The following is a 26,186-nucleotide window of genomic DNA, read 5'->3' as shown; positions in this document are numbered from 1 at the left end:
TTCTTTAGCTTCAGTATTGTCTGACATAAAGCATACTGGAGGCAAGTAAGAGAATGGTCAATTCTAAATTACTGCATGAATCCCGAGTCACTGGTCTCATTATGAAAGCCATCTGTCATCCACAAACACCCACCAATGATGTGAAGTGACAGCTAGCTTTAAGAGGGTCTCACTGAACAAAATCTCTCTTTATGGTTTATAAACTACACCAATATACAGCCCCTTACCCCCAGTATCCCGGAAGCCTCAAAAATTTCTCCCATATAATGTTTTTCTTCTAAAAATGATGTAAATATCAGGGGAGCCCTCAAAGACAAGACTAGCAAATCTGACAGAAAAGAAATGTTACCATAACAGATGGAATGTCAAAGTGGTAAAGTCCCTTTTATTGAATAGTTCTCTGCTCATTAAAAGGAAAACATTAGGGTGTGTGGCTGACTATATAAATACTAGCAGTCTTTCAATACTATAGGAAGAGCAAATTATCTGAGAAAAATAATGTGTTAAAAAAAGAGACCCAAATAAGTGTGGAAATTTCCCTTCTTAAGATGTTTCCTGCTTGCAGAGCTGAAACAGGTAAACAGCTGGGAGGTGGTGGCAAAAGAGCCCCCGATCCTGGTTTCCAGGGTCTGGGTGAAGCCAGCTCCCCTTCTGGGGTACAGGTGGTGAGAAGATACTGCCATTTGGGGAGAGCCTCAAGGAAGCAGAAGTCAACTGTTAACATTCAAAAAGAAAGAAAAAAGAGCTGAAGTTCTAATTCAGATCAAGAAACACTAATTTTTTAAGGTAATATTTTAAAAGCTTTAAAAGTGATTCAAAATGCTAAGGGTCCAGACATCCTTCCTGACCTGCCTTGACCTGCAAAGTTTTTCTAGCAGCCCCAGAAATCAACATTACAAATTAAGACATTAGTCACATAAAGAGAACCACCTGTATTCCCACCTTTATTGAATTGTGAATAATAAAAAAAGAATTTCTTCCAGATGTTATCAAATTAAGAAAACTTGGACTACTTCACATTCCCAAGCTTAGCATCCACCTAATCAGGAACGTAAACTCACCAGCCGGGTTGAATCGAATGATTTCTAGACTCTCTAGAGCAAATACATTGGGGTATAGAATTTTCCAGAATTAAGTCCCTTCCTTGGGCCTAGACCACCCACCAACCTACCAGTGCATATCCGCCCAGGTTCAGACAGGCTGCCGGCGCACATGCAGGTGTAGTTTCCCTCAGTATTTGTACAGGTGGCATTCTCCCCACAAGTGTGTATGCCCAATCGGCACTCATTAATATCTGCCAGGAACAAAGGAGTAGGGAAGAGAAAAGTGAGGTGCAGAAGAGGACAAAGGGTTATATTATTGGAAAAGCCAACATTCTGGGAGGGGAGCATCTTCAACCTCTGCCATGCTGCATGCTCTCAGAGCCTCTGTATTTTTTTGATTAAAAAGTTCTATCATGGGGGTGCCTGGGTGGCTCAGTCATTAAGCGTCTGCCTTCGGCTCGGGTCATGATCCCAGGGTCCCGGGATCCAGCCCCGCATCAGGCTCCCTGCTCTGCAGGAAGCCTGCTTCTCCCTCTCCCACTCCCCCTGCTTGTGTTCCCTCTCTCACTGTGTCTCCCTCTGTCAAATAAATAAATAAATAAATCTTAATAAATAAATAAATAATAAAAAGTTCGATCATGACTGTTGGACACAAGGATGAACTGGATCCCTCAGCTGCCTGCCCATTCAGGTGTTCTAAACTCCTGAAATAAGGCTGGATGATTTCCCAGTGCTTGGGAGGAAAGGAGACATCCCAATACACAGTTCAGTGGGAAGGTTGGAGATGGGTAAACTAGCTCTAGACAAACATTTAGAAAATCAGATCCGAAAGATTCATTCTTAACTGTTGCAAATAGACATCCAGTCATTGACATACATGTTATAGCAAATAAAATATTTCTGCATAAATATAAACTAAGTCATCCCTTTCTTTCCCAACTACCGATGTTTTCTTTCTCAATTACCACCAGCCTAACATTTAAATCCTTCTTCTCAATTTTACATTACTATAAGAAGAACAGTCTCACTACATTCCCTGCATCCTGTATCTCCCCCACTCTACTCCTAAACACCAGCACCAGATTAATGTCCTAAAGCACATCTCCCATCACTGCACCCCTTGACTCAAATGCTCTCTGTTGCCTAGAGTTGAGCTGCCCAATATGGCAGCCATCACCATGTGTGTGTGTGAGCACCTGAACTGCAGCTGGTCTACACTGACATATGCTGTAAGTGTAAAACATCTACCAGATTTTGAAGACTTAGTACCAAAATAAGAAAGAATATAAAATACCTCAATGATTTTTATGTTGATTACATATTAAAATATTAATATCTTGGATACGTTGGATTTAATAAAATATAAAAATTAATTTCACCTGTTTCTTTGTACTTTCTGTAATGTGGCTATTGGAAAATTTTAAATTATGTAGGTAGCTTATACTATAGTTCTACTGGATAGGGTTTGTCTAGAGAAGTAAAACCCTAATGACTGACCCTCAGCTTCTAGTCTTCTACATATGTAATCCAACCCACCTGTTATGAACTGAATTGTATCTCCCCCAAAATCTCTATGTTGAAGCTCTAACCCCCAGTGTGACCATATTTAGAAATGGGGCCTTCAAGGAAGTAATTAAAGTTAAATGAGGTCACAAGAGTGAGGCCCTAATCCAATAGGATTGAAGTTCTTATAAGAAAAGGAAGAGACACCAGATCCCCTATCCCCAAACCACAGCAGAAAGGCCATCTAGTTTACATACACTATACTTCGTGCTCCTGTAGGCTATTCTCCGCCCCCAAATAGACCTGTCATATGCTCATGCATGGAATTCTCCCCGTTCCTTCCCATTTCTGCCTAATGAAAATTTACTCATGCTCCAAGGTCCATCCACAGTGATACTTCCTTCATGAAGTCTTTCCTAATACCTCAAACAGATATTCTTCCAGTTGGGAACTTTCATTGTAGTTTTTACTTCCCTCATAATGCATACCCCTTTTCACCACTTCTCACAGCTCCCTGTCTCTCAGATCCTACTCTTCTCACAAGCAAGCACTACCTCCATCATTCTGGTGTTCCTCACACTAATGAGTACTGTGTCTTTGCACTAATAGGTGCCAAATAATTATTTGTCACATTGAACTGCTGCTATCCCAAATGACTCAAATTGAGTTTTTTTTTTTGCTTACTTCCTGTTGTAATTTCTATGAAATCTCTATAGTCTCTATATCTCTATAATTTCTATAATCTCAATGAAACTTGAGAGTCAGAGAGAGCTTTTCCAAGAAGCAAGAACAAAGATATACTTTTAGCCAAGAAATACAACCACTCCTAAGAATAAGCATAACTTATTATTTTTGTGTGGCATTTATTATGTTCCAAGCATGGTTTAAAGCACATATATCTGGAAGGAGGAAGGAAAGGAGGAGAGCAGGAAAGAGAAGCAGAGATAGTGGGAGAGGAAGAGGGAAAGGGAGACAGAGAGGAAGAAAGGCAGGGAGAGAGAGAGAAACAGGAATAAGCCCATTCTTCCATATGGTGTGAGGACTCCACACCAACCAGGTACGCTGGGCCGTGATACCCTTTTGCATGTTCACTACTGGAAGGAGGTAGGTTAGTAACAGAGAAACAGAGTTTAATAAGTTTAAACATCCAAAAAGTATGCCTTCTTTTCTCTTCAAAGTAAATTAAATAGAAAGCCTGCTTGTCCAAATTATCTATGAGCCTAATTAATTAGAGCAGTAACATTTTCCTAACTGACAGCCAACTATGTGCTGAAAAGAGTACTTACAAGCGACTGTGGACTCCACAAAACTAATCTGATAAAGGTCTGATTTAAACCAGCCAGATCCAAAAAAACTTGGGAGTCATGACTGATGTTTCATCTTTAAGCTCAGCATGTGGGAGAAAGCAGTATCATTTCAGTTTCTTATCAGGTCATCTGCCCCTTACTGTGAAAAGATTTGTATGTTTTCAGAAGGCAAAGAAAGTACTGGAAGAGACATGTGAAAGCCCTGTTAAACTCCCGGTAAGCACTTCACTGGGCTAGGATGACTTTAGGCAGGTCCCCACTTGTGGGGTGCTACCATGTTCCTGACACCTGGCAGGGTACGAGACATCCACTGAGTGAGCTCCCAACCCAGAAGCCACACCCAGACCTTGGCAGAGGACGGTGATTACGAAAGAGGTCTTGATCACTCTTTACTTGTATCTAAATGTCAGTGTCTTGAATCTCCCATCTACTGACACTCCTCAAGGGCCGCCTGATGAGCCCTTTCACAGAACCACTCCCCCTTTCCTTTATGCACAGAGCAGGGACTTCCAACAAGCCTCATCAGATCAGCTCTGCAGTTCACCATGGCTCACCTGCAAAATCCAAGGATAACGAAAATGCTGTAGGACTCCCCCCGAACCCCATGATGGCTCGAGGTGTGGAGTATTGATGAGGCACTGGTGTCACTCAAACGCGAGAGAAAGAATTTGGAAAGCAGAGGGGCCCGCCACCTCTGCAGGGTCTTGAAGCTGACTAGTCCCATCCTAACACAAGGGCACAACCCTGACTGCTCATCCAGAACTGAGATATGTCAGTTTGAACAGGTCACGCAACTTCTCTTTTAGTCTTAACATGTATGGCACTTAAATTATATCCTGTCTTTTCTCGACCCACCACACCCACAGTGTTTCCCAATCCTCTGAGGGCTGCCTCCAGGCCCCTCCCTAGGCACACACGCTCTCTTACCAAGACAGTGAATTCCATCACCTCGGTAGCCTTCCAAGCACCGGCAGACATAGCCACCTTCAGTATTGACACACTTGGAGGTGGGAGGGCAAATTGTGATGCCCGTCTCACATTCATCCATATCTGTGGGCAAAACGATGAACTAGTGAAATGTGGAGACAATCCTGGCATAAATGAGAATCGTAGGAAAAAATAAGTATAAGCTGACATATCATCATTCAGCCACTCACAGATACTGTTTGCAAATGTAATGCAGACTCTGCATCTTGGTCATAAAGTTCATTTCCGAATCAATTTTTACAGATTGCTTAGGTGTCTGCTTAGCTAAGTATGTGTAAATAAATCAGATTGTGCCAGAGTTTCAGACCATAAAAACTGAGATTTTTACAGTAACCACTAACTTAAAATTTCAAGGCATTCAATATAAAATGGAATCTATCCCAGCACAATCTATTTATTAAACTAAAACTTATGACCTCAGATTTTAGGGGGGAAAGTTGTGTTTTTATTGTAATTGGTGAATTTATAAATTTGACTCAAACTCAAATTCATGCTTCTGAAGCCAATTATAAAATTTTCTCCTTAATAGCAACTGCATATATTATATAATTCTAATACAAACTCACTATAATAGAACAACATACTATATGTTTCATATACTCTATATATGCCATCCTTTGTCTTTTTAACTAATATCAAATAATTTATTCCATCCTGCTGATTACATAAATCCTCTGGAGCTTTTGAATCAGTATTATCTGAAAGAATGTTTCTGGTTCACTATTTTCCAGATATGTGTATTGGCCTTTGCTCTTACCAAAACATAGTTTTCCATCCCCAGTAAATCCTTTCAAACACTGACATGTGGCATTTTCTCCCTCTGAAACACACTGAGCCCGTGTACTGCATCCCACAGGACCACAGTCATCACCATCTGCAAACAGCGAGAACCCCATCAGATTATTTGCAGACCTTAGGGGGAAAAGGGGCTTGAATGTTTTAGGTTCTACAGAATATTCCAGCACTTTCTTTCCAAGTTCTGGGACAGCCTAACCTCCAAAGAGAAACAATTAGTTGACCTGTAAGCTATATCTATATTAAAGGGTCCATAAGCTATATGCTCCCATTTACATGCTTTCAGTAAATCTTTAGTCTTAAAGAACTATTGGTGTTCAAAGAGCCCTGTGTGAACTTATGATTTTTTAAAAAGCATTTGCTTTTTTAAAGCAAACTTGAACTATAAAATTTCCAGGAGTAAATGGACTCAAATATCAAACCTTTTATTGTTTGAGAATTCTCAACCATTATGACTTACGATAGGGGTCAATATATTCTTATCTCCCCAAAAGACACAGACTAATATTTAACAAGTAGATCTGTGTACCAACATGGCAGAGACACAATAAATAAGAATTTATTACAATAATACAAGATATAATAAAAAGATTTATTGTCAATGTACTAAAATTATGTCTCATGTATATGAGAATATGTATGTCACAATGTATGTTTATTGTCAAGATTTACGCAGTGACTTGCAAACCTCAAGGCACTTTTACAAAGTCATGAACCATATAAACTAAATGCTGTAAATGGATCATTTCATTTCATACTCCATTGAAATGCAAATCCCCCAGGGGACAGAGCTGCATGTTGAGCCATAAACATGAGCAAGTTCTTTTTTTTTTTTTTTTCTTTTGACTACTTATATATATAATCATTCTCCAAATGCCACAGTTGGAGTTGGGGGGATCTGACATACCACAGCAGGATATAAACTATCATCTCTCTATTCACTGGTAAGTTTGCTCATCTGAGTACAGAAGAGGTAAAAGAGCCTTCTAAACTTGCCCATAAATTAAAGAAGGTTTGATGATCTAAGTAGGATTCAGGTTCCATGTGAATGCAGACATTGGGTAATTGCATTTGATTTGCTTAGCTATTTGTGTGAGATTTCTCTTGTGGGAACACATGCCCTTCATTCTTGCTTGGTCACCTCCTGTCACTCATGACTCTTCAAGATGGATAAGTTCAGACTAAATCAATTATCCATTTGATCTGGCATTTATTTGGAAGACTAGCTCTCAAGTCACAAGGCTTGTTCAGTGTATAGTGGACAAGATCCAATTACCCAAGACATTTTAAATCACTTGCAGAATTGCCTTAAATTAGAATATGATTCAGGATTTATTTGGTAACTTGCAAACCCCAAGGCAGCTTTTGCATAATGAAAAGCAATGGATATGCCATTGGGGGGTGGGAGATGGGCTATAGCCAAAGTTCTTTCTTCCACAAGTTAGCTCTGGAAGGAATGAGTGCCTGGGCTTCACATCCCTCTTCTCCAAAATATGGGTGACACTTTTTGTCCAGTCTACTTCACATGATAATTGTAAGGACTTGGGAAAAAAAGTGATTTAAAAAAAAAGACTTGAGAATAATAAATTTTATACATATGTAAATACGGATGATAAAGAAGAAGAGTATTGTGACAGTCTGAATCAGAATTAGCCTTATCACACTAGAAAAGACTCTTGGGCCTATTAGTTAAACTACGAAAATTAATTTTTAAAAGTACCTGTTACATGAGAGCTGAAAATACAGTGATGGAGAACACAGACAGGGTCTCTGCTTTCTTGTACAATTAGTTACTGAAGTACAGGTAAGATAAGCACTCTCAAGAAACAGTCCCAGGTTCTAAGAGAGCTGAAATAACTCTCATCTCACCTGCTTAGGGGACTAGGAAAAGCTTTCTGCGTGAGATCTGAAGCTGAGATCTGAAGGATACACAGGACTTGAAAGGGTTTAGAAAGAGCACTGTGAGCTGAGAACACAGCATCTGTCTGTTACAGACAAGGCCAATGTAAGTGAAGCCGGCCATAGAAAGTTGAGGACAGGGCGCCTGGGTGGCTCAGTTGGTTAAGCGACTGCCTTCAGCTCAGGTCATGATCCTGGAGTCCTGGGATCGAGTCCCCCATAGGGCTCCCTGCTCAGCGGGGGGTCTGCTTCTCCCTCTGACTCTCTTCCCTCTTGTGCTGTCTCTCATTCTCTCTCTCAAATAAATAAAATCTTTAAAAAAAAAAGAAAGTTGAGGACAGAGGGGTGCCTGCGTGGCTCAGATGGTTAAGCATCTGCCTTCAGCTCAGGTCATGATCCCAGGGTCCTGGGATCGAGCCCCACATTGGGCTCCCTGCTGAGCAAGGAGCCTGCTTTTTCCTCTCCCTCTGCCTGCCCCTCCCCCTGCTTGTACTCTCTCTCTCTCTCTCTGTCAAATAAATAAAAATCTTAAAAAAAAAAAAAAAGTCGAGCACAGAAAGGCACACACTGAGGCTGGTGAGGTGTGTAAGGACTAGTTCAGCTAGCACCCAGCAGGCCATGTTAAGAATTTCAAATTTTATTCATGAATTTAGAAGAACTCATTATTTTAGTAAACCTGACAATGAAACCTTTTTATGATTGAATTTGTCTTGTTGTATACAGATCTACTTGCTACATAGCAGTCTGTGTGTCTTTGGGGAATAAGAATATATTGATCCTAACCTAAAATCTATTATAGAGTTTTCAAATTCTTTTTAGCATAGACACTTTATTTAAATGAAATCTCACTACAAAATATAAATATGACCCCTTAGCTTAACATGAGTAGAACTAGAACTTTATAGACTAAGACAAAATAGAACCCAATTCAGATATGGAAAGATGAGGCAGTTTTCACAAAAACAGCCAATTTCATCTATTCTGCACAAGATAAAGTCTCAGGTATGAAGCCAAACACAGCCTATTATACAGTATATGTATTCCAAATCTTTGGCCTTCTCATCACTCCCCTATCCCACCCATGTGTCAGTTTACTATCTGTCATTATCTTGGTCTTTGAATCTCCCAAACATGAGTCTTTCAAATTATGCTCTGGGAACCTTCAGGGATCCTTAGCAACTTTTAAATGGTTTTCAATACTGCTAATATTTATTTATACTGTTTTATTCTATCATTTATTTGTCTCTACACCAGACGGTGACCTTGGAGAACAGGGCTATATTTGGCTCATCATCATATCCCTAGTGCTTAGCACAGCATGTAGAAAATTATTAAATAATCACTAAATGAGTAATATTCTTAGTGTGCTGTTTTCTAGACTTTCTCTTGACATGAATTAATTATTTGGTCATAATTTTCAAAAATTTTTGGTAAACTCATTACCTTAATATACCTTAGTCTCAGTTTTCAAATCTGTAAAGTGATGGATTGTGATAAGAATAAAATTAGAACTTATACATATATATGTATTATATATATATATTATGTGCTTTAAAAAATATTAGAGGGGCGCCTGGGTGGCTCAGTCGGTTAAGCTTCCGACTCTTGATTTTGGTTCAGGTCATGATCTTGGAGTTGTGAGATCGAGACCCATGGTGGGCTCCGTGCTCAGCAGGGAGTCTGCTTGAGATTCTCTCTCCTCTCCCTCTGTGCCCACCCCCAACTCTCTCAAGTAAAGAAAGAAATCTTAAAAAAAAAAAAAAAAAAAGAATCAAATTAGAGGGTAAAGTGCCTGGTAAACTCTAAAGCTCCATACAAATTATTATTACCAAAAATATCCACCTCTGTGTATTTTATAAAAAAATCATACTGATAAGTTCTTTTTTTTTAGAGAGAGGGAGGGAAGAGGGGCCAAAAAAAGAGAGAGAGAGAGAGTCTTAAGCAAGTTCCACACCCACTGGGGAGCCTGATGCAGGGCTTGATCTCACAACACTAAGACCATGACCTGAGCTGCAATCAAGAGTTGGACGCTTAACCAACTGAGCCACCCAGGCACCGCTGTATGGATAAGTTCTTACAGGGAGAGGTAAGCGGTCTCCGGGGTCTTATACACAAACAAAGTAGTCTGTAGACCACAAAATTTGGATGAGCACTTTCAGTGTATCTAAGGTCTTAATGTGGAGCCTTCAAACTTATTTTTAGCCACAGATACTTTGTTAAAATAAAATCTTAGAAATATAAATAAATAAAATGTTTCAAAGTAGATCTGTACTGATTACAGGTAGAGAGCAGTGAAGAAGGGGTGAGGTTTACAGAGGTTCTAGGGCTGAGTGAAGCCCAGTTTGAATATAGAGTATAAAAGAACTAGGCTCCCTGAAGTTGTTAAATACTGAAAAATTATTTAGCATCTTGGTGATAAATGTGCAATATAGAAGAACACAATTCTAACATTTGCTGTTTGTAAACTCTGGAGCAGCTGAAGCAACCAACCTATATTTGCTTATCAGTTACTATCTACTTTTCACCCTAATGGAAGTATATAGCTAGATGGGCTAAATATCAAAATTACTAGGTATGGATGGGGACACACTCAAATCTGTTCTGTCTTATTTTTCACCTTTGTTTCTAAGTTAGATTTCTTCCAAAAAGTTTCAGTTCAAAGACGCTCAATGAGTAAAGTTCATGTCCAGTCTAACGTGGAATCATCTTCCTCAGGCACAAGGTTCAGAAAAGAAGAAGGACCAAAGTTTGAGTCCAAAGTTTGGCTTCACTAGGTTTGTGTACACTTAGCCAAAGTTAGAGAGCTAATTCAGGATTCTAACTGGTAGGATGGAAATTGTTGGAACCAAAGCTATATTGGAGAACTCCTTATTCATACCTGATACCATGATTTCAGCCACTAGCAAATGCTGAGATTCTGTAATGTTATCTTCAAATCCTCTATTCCTGGATAAGACATCCAATGGCATTACTTGATCTGCTTCACTACCTAGTGAAGGGCAGAAGTTACAGTTACTGTACCTTTTATGATCAAGAAAGTTTGATTTAATTTATATTTATGGCTGTTTGCTGGTTGTAAGTTTAGACTTACTCTTACAGTAAGAGCATTCAGGGAAACTAGCAGTGTCCTGATGACTTAGAAAATCTTGCCTGCTATACCATACCCTCCAAGCATCACTCAGCGCACTTGATGGTTGAGGGTTGGGGGAGCCAGAGGGCAAAAAGACAGGACTCTTTTAGGTACTGGCAAAAACAGTAAGAGTAGAATACTAAAGTCCTTATGGACATAATCAACTCACAGTCACAGCCCACCATCACTAAGGACAAATTAATAAGATGATCTCCCCAACCTGCCTTCCATATACACTCCTTCTCCTTTAGGCTGCTTTAATACTTATTTTAGCCTTATTTTGCCTGTATTTAGAAATGTGGAAGGGCATAAACAAGCCATAATTTAACATAGGTATGGGACCTATGCAATTCCCCAGTACATGGGAAAAATGGATCCCCTAAAACACTAAGTGTGTTCTCTAAGTGTGGTCCATGGACCCCCGGGGCTCCCATTGCACCGAGTCCATAAGGTCAAAACTATTTTCACAAAATGCAAATACATGTGACATTAGATATTATGGAAGACTGCTGGCATCTCAGCATGAATTAAGGCAATGGTACCAAGCTCAACTAAAGTCATGTTCTTCGCCGCACACATTCTCTCTCTCTCTCTCTCTCTCACACACACACACACGCACGCACACACAAATCCTGTCTCACTTAAGAAGAACCATGATGAAGCGGTAAGATACTAATTTTTTAAAACCTCAACCATGGAACACTTGGCTCTTTAATATTCTATATAATTAAATGGAAAGTATATATAAAACACTCTGGGTACATTCTGAAGTTATGATGGACGTCTGGTCATCTGGAGGAAAAGCACTTGCGTACTCTTCGAGTTGCAAACTGACACTAGCCTCTTTTTTCATTGAACATAATTTTTACTTGAAAGGCTGACTGACAAGGGATGTTATTAACACTTGGAAATTTGGCAAGCGTTTTCTCAAAAATGAGGTGAGTCTGTCGTTTCAAGAAAAAGAATTGACAGTACTTACTGCCAATGATAAAAGTTCAGCTTTCAAGTGAAAAGTAGAATTCTGAAAAATTTTCTCCACTACCCTGAGCTTGATGAAAATCCCAAAACTCAAAGACCTGTCTAATGAGTTTGATGGTAACAATTAATGAATGTGACTTGTAAGTGTGTGTGACGCTTGGAAGATACGCACAACTCAGCCAATCCGTATTTTCAAATGACCAACATAATGCCACAAAATCATGCATTGGTAAAAGAGCCACTCAAAGTACAAAACAGACCATCGGATTTTAACATCGCCGGTTACAAAAAGTTTATTGATACGGCTTCAGATTCCACACTGCAACTATGGTTTAAGAATGACCTGTCCAGTTCTGCCATAGTATCAAAAGAAGATATACAAAAAAGTCATCTGAAAAGGCTATTAAATGATCAACCCTCTCTTTTCCAAATCCATGTCTATGTGAGGTCAGATTTTCTTCGTAGGCTTCAACCAAAACAACACAGCAACAGATTTAACATAGAAGCAGATATGAGAATCCAGCTGCCCTATATTAAGCCAGACATTAGGATATAAATGCAAAACAGTGCCATTATGCTCACTATATATTTTTGTTTTAGAAAATCGTTATTTTATTTATTTCCTTAAAAATATGTTCTGCTCATACATATTGGAATATTATTGTAAGTTTAATAGATATATTTTTTAAACTTTTAGTTTTAATTTCTAATATTATAAATATTGATAGATACAACCCACATTAGCAAAAGCTCTTTGGGGTTTTCAATTATGTTTAGGAGTGAAAAGGGGTCCTTGGGTGACACCTGGTGTCCAACTCTTGATTTTGGCTCAGGTCATGATCTCAGGGTTGTGGCCCTGAGCCCCAGTGTCAGGCTCTGTGCTCAGTGGGGAGGCGCACACTCTCTCTCTCTCTCTAAGATAAATAAATAAATCTTTTAAAACAAGAGTGTAAAGGGGTCCTAAAACCAAAAATGTTGAGAACCCTTTTTCTAAAGCAACAATCAATAGAAAATTCTGAAAATCCAAAATCACCAGTTCTGGTCCATGGATAATCAACCCACTTGTTTGCTGCTAATCTATCACCTAACTTATACCATACCTACTAGATAAACGAATTAAAAAAAATCTTTAATAACATTTAAGTTCTTTTTGGTATGAAGATATCAAGAGATGAATCCAACGACTCCTTCACTGCTTGCATACATATTCAAGGGAAGCAGATCAGCACTACCAGTTACACAACACATTTGATTTCTTCTTCCTTCCTCTTCCTCAAAGTCGCATTTAGCTTTTGAAACATGGATCATAAGCCTTCTCAGGCTACATTCCCTACAGTTATTTACTATCCTAAAGTTATTTACTATAAAGGACTTTGTTTTTCATATTAAGACCAGTTATGTAGTAGAAGGATTGTCTATGACTACACTAAAACTGAGGCCATAAAATGCCTAAACAAAATGTCTCTGAACATTATCTGGGGTGGTAAAATGCTGGCATATTTTTTCCAAGTTTGGGCCACTCCATTGTAAATGGGGGGCTGGAGGACTGGAACTCAACATTTTGGAGATTATCTTTTGTTTGTTAATTTTATAACTAGAAGAGGTCAATTGAATTTAGTCTTTAATAAGGAGCCCAAACTCATCAGAGGAGAAAAACAAACAAAACAAAAATACTTGGCATCCCTAAAAGCAGGGAAGCTTTTGGGGGGGCGGTGGTGCAGAGGGAGAGAGGGAATCTTTAAGCAGGCTCCACGTCTTTCACAGAGCCCGATGCAGGGCTCCATCTCACAACCCTGGGATCATGACCTGAGCTGAAACCAAGAGTCAGACGCTTAACTGACTGAGCCACCCAGGTGCCCCAAAGCAGGGAAGCTTTTAATTTTACAAAATATTAAACATGAGTAAAAGCATAGAGATTGATGTAGAACTATATTCCTGAGCCAAAATAAGATACTTTAGCCATACAATTTATCATCTTACCTGCTGGTATCTGGTGACCATTCAGAGCCAGACACGTTTTCCCATCTGGGGCTTTCACAAAACCTTCACGACACAAACACTGAGCAGTTCCAAACCTTTCTTGGCAAATATGTTCACAGCCTCCATTTTGATGTAAGCAGGGCTGTGCTCCTTGGGGGGAGAAAGGTTCATTCACAGATGGGCTTGGAGATCAAAAAAGTGTCATTGATACAAGTCACAGGGTACAGCCTTTGGGGGGAGAAACTCAGCATATCTAAATGGAGCCTATATCAAGAGCTATTTCAGAAGAGTTCCTTAATGGAGCCAGTTCTAAGATCAGCTCAGAATGTTATTACCTTGTGAGTATTTATTGAGTATAGCCAGTACTTTGGTCAAGAAGCTCTTTAGGCAGATGTGATCCCTATTTCCTGACTCATAATCTAGTCAAACTGACAAAGGGCAATTCAGAAGGAAGTTATTATAGGACACTGAGTGATGCTCACTCACAGGCACTCTGGGGGGGGGGGGGGGTTAGGGAAAGGCCCCAGTAGAGATAGAAGCTTCTACTGCAGGTGTCTAAATCGCCCCCATCCCTCATCCTCACCCTCAGTGACTTTAACCCAAGAATCCTTGAAAAGGAACAATTTAAGTAGAAGCTGGTCAGGAGAAGTCAACATGAGAATGGAGAGATAAAGTCCAAATTCACTATCAGATTGTCTCAATTTAAACCCAGTCCAAATCTCAGGAAATCTTAATATCTACCCAAATTAGTGAGAACTGCAATACCCCCCTCCTCCTCTCCTATCAGTTAAAATAGTTACAGGTGCCAGCCAAAGAAACACTGTGGACATGTCCAGTGTACCTGGTTTTGCCAACGGATGAACTACAACCAGTGATGAAGGCTTCAGCATGCTGCCTCGGAGACGTACCCGATTTTTGCCAGTCCTCTTGTTCACCCTTATTACCGATGGCATTGTCCAATCCGAGAACCACACATGATCCTCAAACACAGCCACAGCAAATGGGTGCCCTGGAAGCAGTTTAAATCCATTACATACATCTTGTCTTTGCCATGAATATTCTTAAACGAACAAGGCTTACAACATGCTCACACGATGCCCACACTAAAGCATTTTTTTAATAGAGCTGCTAAGCAAGATACATGCCCCTACTTTTGCCTGCAGCAAGGAGACCCACATGATGAGGGAACCTCCTCTTAGAATGGGAACCGCGGGGTATGAGGTCCTCACCCTGTCACACAGCATTTGGGGAGTGGGAGAATGTGGGCTGACTGACAGAGTATCAAGAAGGAGGAGGCCAGGGCGGCAATGTTTCTGTGTTTGGTGATTCTGTCACTATAGACTAAACTTCAGTGAGTTCTTTTACCTCTCTTTGCATTAAGTTCCTTGTCTTCTGAGTGGCAACAGTAAGTAGTAGACTAAATTCACAGGTCGTTGTAAGGATCTTTAACAATTTGAAGTAACTGAATAGTAGTCTCCTTAAATTCCCATCTCCAGCAACACATTTCCCTGCATCGGACCCCCCACCTCCTTACCTCTCCTGTTATCTAGTATTAGTGCTTTGGCCTGTACTTCTGGTCTCATTCTTCCTGCCTTCTCTTGCACCTTGTTCTGTCAATCACCCCTTTCTTTTACATCTTCACTCTCTTCATTCTACTAGCTGCCTTCTCTTAGCTGATTAATATCCTCATCTCTCAGGCCCCTCTAGCTTCCTTTTGTCTTTTTCCTTCCCTTATTAGCCAAGCTGTTTAAAAGTCATTTATTATCTACTGCCTCCATTTTCATGGTGCCTATCAACGCCTAAGTGGGTTCTTCTGACCCCACCTCCACTAAGCCACCCCTCCACACCCCTGCAACTGCCCTGATAAGATATTCAAGTATTTATAGTAAGCAGGGAAATGCTGGAATACACTATCTCAAAGGGCTAGAGGCTAAAGCTAGGGAGCCCCAAATTTGGAAGCTTTAATCATGTCCAGTCACATTTCCCAGGCCAGTTTTTTTGCAAATGAGCAATGGATTTGGTGGATTAGAATGACTATCTCCCTCTTCTGGCAGCAAACTCAAATGACTTGTTCTGGTGACAACGAGTCTCCATCCATCATTATTGACCAGGGCCATTAAAATGCATTTTAGTGTCTAGCCTTTTGTTCCCAGTTAAAGCCATAAATGCAGCAAGGAAATTTTTTTATATAGCTATGAGGTTTTTGTTGTTGTTGTTATGGCAAAAAACTTCTAACGTATCATCTTAACCTAAGCGTACATTTTAGTAGTGCTAAGTACATTCACTTTGTTGTACAGCCAATTTCCAGAACTCTTTTATCTTGCAAAACGGAAACTCTAATATCCATTAAACCACAACTTCCTGTTTCCCACCCCTTTTAGTCACTGGCAAACATCATTCTACTTTTTCTATGAATGTGACTATTCTAGATACTTCAAGTAGATAGAATCATATGGTACTTGTCTTTTGTGACTGGCTTATTTCACTCACCATAATGTCCCCAGGGTTCACCCATGTTGTAGCATGTGTCAGAATTAGCTATGTTTTCTTTTAATCTTTAAAAAAAATTATTTTTCGGGCGCCTGGGTGGCTCAGTTGGTTAAGCGACTGCCTTCGGCTCAGGTCGTGATCCTGGGGTTCCTGGATCGAGTCCCGCATCGGGCTCCCTGCTCGGCAGGGAGTCTGCTTCTCCCTCTGACCCTCCCCCCCTCATGTACTCTCTCTCATTCTCTCGCTCTCAAATAAATAAATAAAATCTTTAAAAAAAAATTATTTTTCTTATTTTTAATATTGAGAATTAGCTATAGTTTTTCAACAAATACCTCACCCTAGACATAATCTTCCTTATTTTTTTAAATAGAAGAGCCACAGTTGAATGTTAAATGAAAAATGAATTCCTCAGGGGCACCTGGGTGGCTCAGTCAGTAATGTACCCAACTCTCGATTTCAGTTCAAGCCATGATCTCAGAGTCATGATATCGAGCCCTGTGTCAGTCTCCACACTGAGCCTGAAGCCTGCTTAAAATTCTCTCTCTCCCTCTCCCTCTGCCCTCTGCCCCTCCCCCATCCCTACCGTGCACGCAGTCTCGCAAAAAAAAAAAGAAAGAAATGAATGAATGAATGAATGAATGAATGAATGAATGAATGAATCCTTCAATCTTTACATTGAAAACCCAGAGTGGGCAGCTGAGAAGCCACCTCTCTATGCCAGTAGATGGCACTGTAATGATGGAAATGGTCACTTAGATCTTCTAACAAGTATCTGATAATGGGTTTATTTTAATTTAAATTCAATTAATTAACATATAATGTATTATTTGTTTCAGGGGTACAGGTCTGTGATTCATCAGTCTTATATAATACCCAGTGCTCATTACAACACATACCCTCCCCAAAGTCTATCAATAATGGCTTTTAATAGGAAGTTGTATTAGTCACAGATTACGGCAGCACAGAAATTATTCACAAAGTATCTGTTATGCTTTTTGGTTTAGCATATGGTATCTTTACATTCTGGTTAGGAATTTTCAAATCCCTTTATGCCTTCATATATCAAAGCTATAATTTTCCATTTATTTGGGTGATGTATTTTTTTAATAACATACACCCCTACCCCCAGACTCCATGACCTCACAGGAACCATTTTTGTTTTACTCTCTACTGTATCTCCACTCCCCAAGATGATTCAATAAATATCTGTTAAGTGCATGGATGAATAAAGTCTATGTTCTTACATAAGCTTATGACTTATTGTAAAGTATACCTTTAATTTTTTAAGGAATCTTAGAAGTATGTAAAATTTTCAATTATACTTATGACCTATTCAATGTATAATACAAATCTAGAAATTCATCTCCTCTAAATCAAAAGAATGGACAAAATAAATATACAGATTATTAATCCACTTCTTCGTAAAAGAGATAGACCAGATTTTTTGCATCTTCTCAACCAACCAGTTTCTGAATCTCTGAAGCATCTTCAATATCTCTCTGACTCTCATTTTGATATTCAATCTACTCCCAAATCCTCTAAGTTTTTCATTCACAGTGATTTTTTTTTTAATACTCTAATCCTCCATTCCACTTTGAAATGGCAATGTTCTATCTCAGGCCTTCATCGACTGTTGACTGGACAACTGCTGTAGACTCCCGACTAATTTCCTTCTCTCGATTTCAACCCAACCCTTATATTGCTACCTAAGTGGTTATAGTGAGGTGCCAGTCTTATCATATACATTTCCTGCTCAAGAAAATGCAATGGCTCCTGGTACATTCAGTATTTCTCTCTCTCTCTTTTTTTAAAGATTTATTTATTTATGAGAGAGGTAGTGCACGCTCACGGGAGTGGGGGGAAGGACAGAGGGGAAGCAGACTTCCCACTGAGCAGGGAGCCCCACATGCGGCTCAATCTCTTTACCTGGAGATATGACCTGAGCTGAAACCAAGAGTTACATGCTTAACCAACTGAGCTACCAAGGCATCCCCAGTATTTCTCTTTTAACATTTAACATAGAATACAGCATTTTAAATATATTTATGAACATACATGACACCCAGTGAAAAATCTGAAAATAGGAAATAAAACTATATGTATTAATCTTTGCATATGAATGGATATTCATTAATAGCTAAAGGTGATAACTATCACAGTTGTACAAATGACATTGTCTAAAACATAACAAATGACAACAACTGAATCAAGTTCTTATTCCTAAAGAGGTCTTAAAATTTTTAATATTTTCATTCTGATTTTGGGAAATCTTGGCAAAGAGAAATGATTATATCTCACTGTGTTTTATCCAGTATTCCAATGTGAAGTTAATCGTTGTAGCTCAGAAATCCCCAGAGAAGTCTGTCAGTCTGTTTGTCTCCATCTCTCTCTCATCATAAGGCTGAGGGAAGGGGGTGTCTGGGCGTGAGTTGGTGTGTGTGTGTGTGTGTGTGTGTGTAAACACATTTTGTATTTAACACTTGTCAACACTCAGGTCAAGAGGAAGAAATCACCCATCCCAAAGCCTCACCTACATCGTTCTGGGCAAGTCTTTGGCGTTTTGAACCATCCAGATTGGCCATTTCAATCACAGGCAGCTTGGCATCACACCAATACAATTTGTCAGTAAAGTAATCAATCGTTATTCCACTGGGCCAGACCAGATCAGAACTAGCTATAACCAGTCGGCCAATGCCTTGAAGGGAAGAACTTTCAATTCGTGGATTAATCCCCATATCAGTCCAGAATAATCTCCTTTAATCAAGAAAGCATACAACAAATAAAATTTGCATGAAAAAATTCTTCCATTCTTTCATCACTGAAAATGTCAGTGTAAATCACTTTAGAATAAACTGAAGTGGTACGCCAAGGAATATAGAAAGTATAGCAGTGTACATTGGACCAATAATTCTCAATAGCAAAAATTATCTTTTCTATGTAGAACATCTTGGACAGGAAATGCTGAATTAAGGCTCAGATCATTGGATAAAGAAGAAATTATTAGTTTGAAAAACTGTACTATATTACTAATTGAAAATGTGTTCAAGAGCATATTCTTAAATTAGCATTTCATGCTGCAAAAGGCAATACAATCTTGTTAACCTGTCCTTCTGCTATGCATTTATAAAACCCACTATATGTGTAAAATTACAACATGAAGGAAATTGAATATTTGTTATCTAGTTTTATACAATGTACTCAGTTAACTTGGTCAATTTTAAGTTCCATAAATCGGATGCTGAGGCACATTTTTTTTTTTAAAGATTTTTTATTTATTTATTTGACAGAGAGAGACACAGCGAGAGAGGGAACACAAGCAGGGGGAGTGGGAGAGAGAAGCAGGCTTCCTGCCGACGAGGGAGCCCAATGCGGGGCTCGATCCCACGACCCTGGGATCATGACCTGAGCCGAAGGCAGACGCTTAATGACTGAGCCACCCAGGCACCCCAATGGTCATTTTTTTTTTTTAAGATTTTATTTCTTTATTTGACAGAGAGAGAGACAGCGAGAGAGGGAAGACAAGCAGGGGGAGTGGGAGAGGGAGAAGCAGGCTTCCTGCTGAGCAGAGAGCCCGATGTGAGGCTCGATCCCAGGACCCTGGGACCATGACCTGAGCCGAAGGCAGTCGCTTAACCGACTGAGCCACCCAGGCGCCCTGAGGCAGATTTTTTTGAGGTCAATATGGTTCATTATCTTTTATACTGGTTTGTTTAGAGATGGTTACATTCTCACTCTTTTAATCATGTGGTTGGCTCCAAATCAATTACCAATTACTGCCAGTATATTATTTCCCATAGACCATCATAAATTCCCATTATAAATAAAATGATGTTTTTAGTCCTTGTTTTTTAACACCTAGGAAGGAATCCATTATTCTCCTTAATTCTCTAACCCTAACTAACATTTGTCACCAATAAGTCACTAATTCACAATTAACAACATAGTCCTCTAATCTTTCATGATTTCTATTTCCACTTATCTAAATCTAGGAATGACCTATCATTCGAACTCATCTGATGTTTTTTTCTGAGTAGAATTCATAAGCCATGCAATCCAAATACCATCCCTCGCTCAGAAAAGCAATAATGTAGATTTTTAAAGAAAATAGTTTTGTGGGCTTGCATCTAATTGGTTAATGAATTACAGCCCACTTCTTTTTTAAAAAGTTAAATTGGCTTAAAAGGACAGTTATCTGAATAACAAAATTTTTATGTAAGGACAGAAAGTCAAAAGACATGAAAGGATGAGGAAGTCATGCTAGCTATATCATTTCTGAAAGTTTGAACCAATCTCATGGATTTTCTTGATTTCTTTTTTTTTTTTTTTAAGGCTCTGTGTGTGTGTGTGTGTGTGTGTGTGTTTAAGATTTTATTTATTTGGCAGAGACACAGCGAGAGAGGGAACACAAGCAGGGGGAGTGGGAGAGGGAGAAGCAGGCTTCCCGCGGAGCAGGGAGCCCAATGCGGGGCTCCATCCCAGGACCCTGGGACCATGACCCGAGCCGAAGGCAGATGCTTAATGACTGAGTCACCCCGGCGCCCCGATTTTCTTGATTTCAGATTCCACTGAACACCTGAGGTCTTAAGACAAATTTTGGATACTAGTATATCAAACATGAACTGCCTCATGACCTCTATAGGAAAGTGATTTATTTTCACAAATACTTACTTGGCCATTGGATGGACAGCAATTCCTCGTGGCTGAGAGATGTCCTCCTTAATGATTATTTCACGGTGTTTTCCATTTAAATCACTCCCTTCGATGAGAGATTTCCTAAGATGCATGTAATATAGAGGAGCTTGTTAGATCAACTTTGCTTCTTAAACAAACATATTCCTTTTGCCTGTTACTTACTGAAATGCAAAGATGAGCATTCTAACCTCCATCACATGTGTGCATACACACACTCTCAACACAAATAAGGGACATCATACGTACACACACGCACACACATCAGGACATACACCCACGAATTCTATTATTTTAAAACAGTCTTTTAATCAGCATCCTAATATTTATCCCACACAACTAAAATACACAGTGAAAGGATAAGGTAAGAGGGGACTGTGTCAGGGGCCTGGCAGGGACAAAGCCAGAGGTGTAACCACCAACCCCTTTTCTTCACAACCTCCCAGCTCCTGCTGAACCCAGTGAAAGCCAGAGGAGAGGAGTTACCATCTTCATGGTCACAGATCACAGGAAGGAGAGAGAGCAGGCTTCGAAGGGCCACAGAGACAGCCAGCACAAGGACAACAGAGGGGAGATTTCTGTTGACTTAATTTTCTTCCATATGATTCTAAGACAAATGGGAGTACTGAAATATTATTTGCTAATCTTTACATTAAAAAAAAAGGGGGGGCCCCTGGGTGGCTCAGGTGGTTAAGTGTCTGCCTTTGGCTCAGGTCATGATCCCAGGGTCCTAGGATTGAGCCCCGCATTGGGCTCCCTGCTCCGTGGGAAGCCTGCTTTTCCCTCTCCCTCTGCTGCTCCCCCTGCTTGTGTGCTCTCCCTCTCTCTCTGTCAAATAAATAAATAAATAAAATTTAAAAAAAAGAACCCTTTGGAATCTGGCAGAGGAGAAAATCCTCTTTTCCTGATTTTTCTATCTATTTGTTAAATTGACCTTTATTGTCAAATAAATATTTACTGAGCACCTACTGTGTGTCAAGGATTGGCCTAAGCATTGGAGACAATAGTAAACAAAACCCTGTCTTTGTCCTTACAGAGCTTAGAGTTCAGCAGGAGAGGGACAGGGAATCATAGTCCAGAGAATGTAAAGAATGCAAGTGGCAGACTCAGACAGATGCCTTATCCCAGCATGCCCTCACCCTGTGTACCAACCTGGGCTTCCAAGCAGCATCCAGGAGCAGACAGGACCGCAGGCTGAAGGGATAAGAAGAACCTCCTCTCCCCACCCCGTGTTGTCTACTCAGCCTGTTTCCCTACTACAAACTAATAAGTATAATTATCTTTGATTCATTCAACCAACATCCGGAAAGGCCTATCCCTTGCTCTTGTGGGCAATGTCCGCATAAAACAGGCCTGCCCAGAAACACAAGGCAGAACTATTCTCTCCTTCCTGTTCTACTAAACACTAAGGAGGTCTCTGGGTGGTTTATTCCAGTGTACTTTCTAGCCAGTCAGTGGGGAAGGGGCTTCATATAGTCCTCCTCCTCATAGTTTCTTTTTTTTTTTTTTTTTTTTTTTCAGAATAACACTATTTTATTAATTACCTGCCATGTGGCTTATTTTCTTTTTCCAGATTTTTTTGGCAGTACACTCCCATTGCCTTTTTTTTATTCTTATGTTAATCCCCATACATTACATCATTAATTTTAGATGAAGTGTTCCATGATTCATTGCTTATGCATAACACCCAGTGCTCCATGCAGCCTCCTCATAGTTTCTATGCAGGAGACAGGCAAAGGCAAAATTGGCTGAGGGCCTGTGCTGGTCAAGGACACTACGCAAACTACCAATTCAGGGCGCTGGATAATTGGAAGCCATCTGTACAACAGGTCCCCCTTTAAAAGATAATTCTATTCCCAGATGAAGTGATCGTCGCGAAGGTACTGCTGGGTGGAAGGTATTTTTGAACTCAATGTGTCAAATTCACTCAATCACAACTGTCACTGAGCCTGTCCCTGGGTGGGAGGGAAGGAATTCTGAGGCCACTTGCTTGTGACCAGGGGAGATAAAACTGTCAGTTCTGATCTCACTGTTACATCACCTCTAAATTCTTACTGTTTTGGCAGGAGTGAAATGATGAGAATCAAGATGGACATAAGCTCCTGACTCTGGATCTGTCTTGGGCGGGATTGCTGGAATTTACTTTCACAGTTCTCAGAGGGGTTCACCCAATAATACACGTCTATTTGATTCAGCCAGAAAGCAAATCTCTAACTCCAGTGTGGGTAATGAGAAAGCAAGGCAAGCACGGACATTTGGGTGCACATGAGTTCAAGCACGACCCTTGATCTAGTGGAGCATCTTTCTCTTTCTTTCCGTGATCTAATTGGTCTCGATGCCACTGGGACGCTCCAAGACCCACCCTGTTTCCAGGGCAGGACTTGTCCATCCAGAACCCTAGAAGAGTGATTTATACCTACTGGTAGGTATAAATCATGAGCAAACATACATTTTTGCCCTCCTGATTCATTTTTACTGGGCATTTGACTTTAAGAATCAGGATTCCTTAATGCTAAATAATAGCATTGCCAGCGGAACGATCAATTAGCTTCCTTCCTACAGTGAGATGTTAATTTGACTCTGTCTTTTCCTCAGCCAGTATAAACTGTAAGCATCCACTTGGGTTCTTTTAATTGGCTAAAAGTTACCATAGAATCTAATATCATGAGCTTGGAATCTCAGTTATTTAAATCCAATTTCTAGCTAATATCAAGGTTTTCAAGCTATAAACCTCTCATTTCCAGACAAATGAAAGGTTTTCTTTTAACAGCTGCCGTTAGAGGCAAGAGGACTTAGAAGGGCTTGTTATTACCGAAGTCAATGAACTCGGGAAGCTGAGGTCTGATTCTCCAGGACACGGAGGTGCATGACTATCTCCTGAAGGCATTGCCTTGCAGTAGGTACCATGGGGCCATTAATCAAACACTGAAAATTAAAGGTGCCATGCAAATGTGGGAAGTACGAGAAGACCTGGCATGCTCAGAGGGGCCCGGAGTGGCTCACATCTGCTGTCCTGATCAACGTTTACCTTTCTGAGAACAGCCACGGACAAGCTCTGTTATTATGCACAGCTGACATTTTAAAACGTCCTTTTAAGTAGGTTCAACACAGAGGAGGCTGTTATTATGATTTTTATCATTACTACAACTGAAATTCCAGATCTACTTCTTGCTGGCTGCTTGCCATTGGGAAAGGTATCTTACCTCTTTAATTCTCCATTTTTTCATCTTTAAATTGGGGATAAGAAAACTTAGCCTTTTGGGATTTACAGTGTCTGATGCATTTCAGTTACGTAATAAATAAATATCCAAAGAATAAAGGAATAAAGGTATGACAAGTAAACAAACAAAAATGAATGAATGAATGAATGAATGAATGAATGAATGAAAATGGACTTACCCTGGATATAAAAGTACTGTATTATTGATAACTATACACCACACCGGCAGCACACGTAGCTCATTTTTAAAACACCTTTTGTTTCCCATGGATTATCCAGACCAAAAGATTTTTCTGGGACATAGGAAACCTACCCCCAAGCATATAAACCTGTTCCCTGGGACTTCTCCTTCTGGGTTGGGACCGCTGACTTCATAGAGGTGAAATCCTAATTAATTCTATCTTCTTTTACTTCAACACAGCTGCATAGGTTGACTACCCCTACACTCTACAGCCTTAAGTTACTCTGAGAAAACATCCTAGAGCACAGCGAATTTCTAAGACTATCTTGGGTCAGCTGTCTGTACTCTGTGGTTGGCTGCCTCTCTCGGAAGCAAGGAGTGGGCTCTCAGTAGCATACATGAGAGATGCAGCCACTTCCCTCCTCCAGCTTCCTCCCACCGCCACCATTCCTGGAGCTCACACAAGCCCCACACACACCAAGCGCGGCTGCCCCCCCTACAGCCCCAAGAGCAGTACGCCCAGGGGGCAGAAACATCATAGCTTCTCTCTAGTTCTGTTCTTTACCACATCAGGGCAAGTAGACCATCTCTCCAACCTTGTGAGGACTTGGCTCACAACTCCCATGTTCAGCCTTGCTCCCTCCTTCATGCTTATTCACGGGGAGACAGCATGTGCCTTCTAGTCTGTACAATGAAGGGGTTGGGCTAGTTGATTCCCGGAGCCTCTTCTAAAGCTCCCTCTGGGTGTGTACACCCTTCCGTTGGCAATTATTTATGGACCGCCTTCTTTGTATATCTCTTGTACTGATATGTAGAACAAGCTTTTGTACTGGGTTTTCCTGGGTCCATGTGCCTTAGCTCGCTGGCTAACCTGTGAGCCGACTGCAAAGATGGACACTCCTCATGCTCCTTTGCATCTCCCACATTACCCAGGATACGGCCTTATCCATAACAGATGCTCAAAGGGTGCTCACTGATTGTATTCAGACAGGCTTTGCATTTCTCTGATTACCACAGCCTGAAGTGCAAAAACACATGTTACTTTCTTGGCCCTCACAATTCTCCCTTGGATACAGATCCAGTCTTGGTGAAAGGAGGACCATCCTGCTTGGTAGTGTGGAGGGAATGGAGGGAATGGAGGGAACATTAGGGGCATCTTTCCTCCAGTCCCACCCAAGCACCCAGCGTTATTTTCTTGGGTTCAAAGTGGAGGATGAGGCCAGTGGTATCACCTACGTCACCACTCCCATCCCACGTGGCTTAAAAGTGAAGGAGGAGCCCTACCCTCTGTCCGTCCAGTAGAATTTACGGTCAATCCAATCGATGGCAAGACCTTCTGGCATATCTACTGCTTCCTCAATAAGCCTTTCTCGCTGGGAACCATCCCTATTAGCTCTCTCTATCCACTTCAGGGTTGTATGGGCGAAGTATATCTACAAAAAAGAACATAGGCATTTCTATCTGATTTGTTTTTAAAAATTAATGTGGCATATATACAAACATGGTTAGCAAATCTTCAGATCATATAGTGTAATCATTAAGAGATTGGCTTTGGAGATAGACACACCTACAACTGAATTCCACCTCCCACCTCTGCTGCTTTCCAGATGTGTGTAAACATAAGCAAGTTCCTCCAAGTCTCAGATACTCAGTGTCTTCATATATATATATATGCCTGTCCCTGGCACATATTTCTATTGCTACTGGGTAATTCATTAATCTTCGATAATTGGTGAATAACCAAGCCATTGTACTTAAACCCTAATGGTTTCTACTGTCTGAAAGGGAGCAATGATGAGCAGTTAGTGGGGGCCTCAAGCTGGGCTGTGACTTCCCCCGCTCAATCCACAGCCCTGCACTTCACTGCAAGTCTGGATACACAGGTTCCTCTCCTGGTTTGGGCCCTTCTTTGTTTAATTGAGTTGGCCAAGTCATTAACCTCAATTTTCTCAACTGGAAAAATGACAAAGTTAGACTAGGTATT

The 26,186-nt window shown here is 40.4% G+C and overlaps 1 protein-coding gene across 2 annotated transcripts in view; it reads right to left on the bottom strand.

Moving 5' to 3' along the window:
- Positions 1 to 26,186, bottom strand: part of EGF (epidermal growth factor) — a 109,916-nt gene that overhangs the window by 13,680 nt on the left and 70,050 nt on the right. For both annotated transcript variants that reach the window (XM_045880593.3, XM_045880594.3), the window contains 9 exons: positions 25,487 to 25,635; positions 20,781 to 20,885; positions 18,643 to 18,866; positions 14,464 to 14,631; positions 13,623 to 13,772; positions 10,413 to 10,523; positions 5,598 to 5,714; positions 4,781 to 4,903; positions 1,172 to 1,294 (listed from right to left, as the gene is read on the bottom strand). In XM_045880593.3, the coding sequence (XP_045736549.1) occupies positions 1,172 to 1,294; positions 4,781 to 4,903; positions 5,598 to 5,714; positions 10,413 to 10,523; positions 13,623 to 13,772; positions 14,464 to 14,631; positions 18,643 to 18,866; positions 20,781 to 20,885; positions 25,487 to 25,635 (1,270 nt within the window). The remainder of the gene's footprint in view (positions 1 to 1,171; positions 1,295 to 4,780; positions 4,904 to 5,597; positions 5,715 to 10,412; positions 10,524 to 13,622; positions 13,773 to 14,463; positions 14,632 to 18,642; positions 18,867 to 20,780; positions 20,886 to 25,486; positions 25,636 to 26,186) is intronic.

The sequence above is a fragment of the Mirounga angustirostris genome, unplaced genomic scaffold, assembly GCF_029215605.1.
Source record: "Mirounga angustirostris isolate CCGP_5_RB_7025 unplaced genomic scaffold, mMirAng1.0.hap1 SCAF_2, whole genome shotgun sequence".
NCBI classification, from domain to species: domain Eukaryota; kingdom Metazoa; phylum Chordata; class Mammalia; order Carnivora; family Phocidae; genus Mirounga; species Mirounga angustirostris.
This window is presented reverse-complemented; position numbering and strand designations above follow the sequence as displayed.